At 46.5% G+C, this 1,181-nt stretch overlaps 1 protein-coding gene across 1 annotated transcript in view; it reads right to left on the reverse strand.

The window, feature by feature from the left end:
- PPTG_19508 (hypothetical protein) overlaps positions 1 to 1,073 on the reverse strand; it is a gene marked incomplete at its 3' end in the record, with an annotated part of 1,882 nt that extends 809 nt beyond the window's left edge. The window contains exon 1 of the mRNA XM_008918062.1: positions 40 to 1,073. Coding sequence (XP_008916310.1) covers positions 40 to 1,043 — 1,004 coding nt within the window. The 5' untranslated portion in view covers positions 1,044 to 1,073. The remainder of the gene's footprint in view (positions 1 to 39) is intronic.
- Between the last annotated feature and the right edge of the window lie 108 nt (positions 1,074 to 1,181).

Raw genomic sequence — 1,181 nt, forward strand, 5'->3', positions numbered from 1 at the left:
CTGTTAGCGATGAAAGACGCCACAATTCTTGGTCCACACAGCGTGTCATCGTCTGTAGTCGTAGCCGTGAGACCGCATACATGAGCACCAAAATCGAACTCTACCAGCATCTTTCGACTCGTTTCAGGGTCACTCAGAGCTGTCGACTCGTATTGATGTCGCCCAAACTCCCTCGGCGTCTGGAAGTCCAGTCCACCATTGATCACCAGTAAACTAGTATTGGGTGGTACAGAGGCTGTTCTGTTAGAGTATTCGTCCACAGAGTACACGAAACTCTGAGTATAGTTAGAGTTATCTTCAAAGTCGAGCGATATTTCACTACACGCTGGGTCTCTCATATTTGTAGAGATTGCCGGGCTTAAATTTCCAGTGAGAAGGCAGTATTGAGCCAGCGCAGCAGACCCTATAGAAAAGGCACCATCCATATAGAAATCCTGAAGTTCCGCTTCCGTTGGCGATGGTTTAGACCAGAGCTCCGAGTAGGAAATCAATAAATACACTAGCTGATCAATGGACCCTACTTCTGTTGTTGCAAGACGTGAGTTTAGCAACTTAACGTTGTCAAAACCTGTTGGTGTTGCCACTCCCTGGGCTTTCTGAATGATCAAATCTAGCAGTGGACCCAGTGTCAATTCCAGTTCTTCTTGGTCTTTACTGTTGCATCGATGCATGCGTCCTAAGATTGACGGAACCAGTGTGCGAGCGGAAAAATCTCGAACAAGTAACCCCATTAGTGGACGTAGTACTTGTGATGGGGTCTCGATACCCGTGAGCAGCATCAATTCCAACGCGCAGTTACTCATCGCTTCATCAATTTCGCCGTAAATATCTAGCACAGCACTCAAAACATCTTCATTTTCACCAATATTTAGCTGGAGAGGGCAATTTTCTTGATCCGCGCAGAGTTCGAAAAATCTTCTTGTCGGTGCCAAAATATTCCGATCCCAGTGCGAGAAGAACAATCTTGTATCTGGATCTGATCCCGCCTCAGACACCACACCGTCGAGAATATATCCCTTCACTTGAGGCGGTGCCAAGTGCATCACCCGCTCCACTAAGTACGTGCCATAACTCGTGCCATAAAGATAAACTTCGCCCACTTTTTCAGCATTATTTTCGAATTCATCCAGTAGATAAACCAAGTCACGAGCAGCAGAAGTGACAGAGAAGGCTTGTGTATG

This window comes from Phytophthora parasitica, assembly GCF_000247585.1.
Source record: "Phytophthora parasitica INRA-310 unplaced genomic scaffold supercont2.136, whole genome shotgun sequence".
Lineage (NCBI taxonomy): Eukaryota > Oomycota > Peronosporomycetes > Peronosporales > Peronosporaceae > Phytophthora > Phytophthora nicotianae.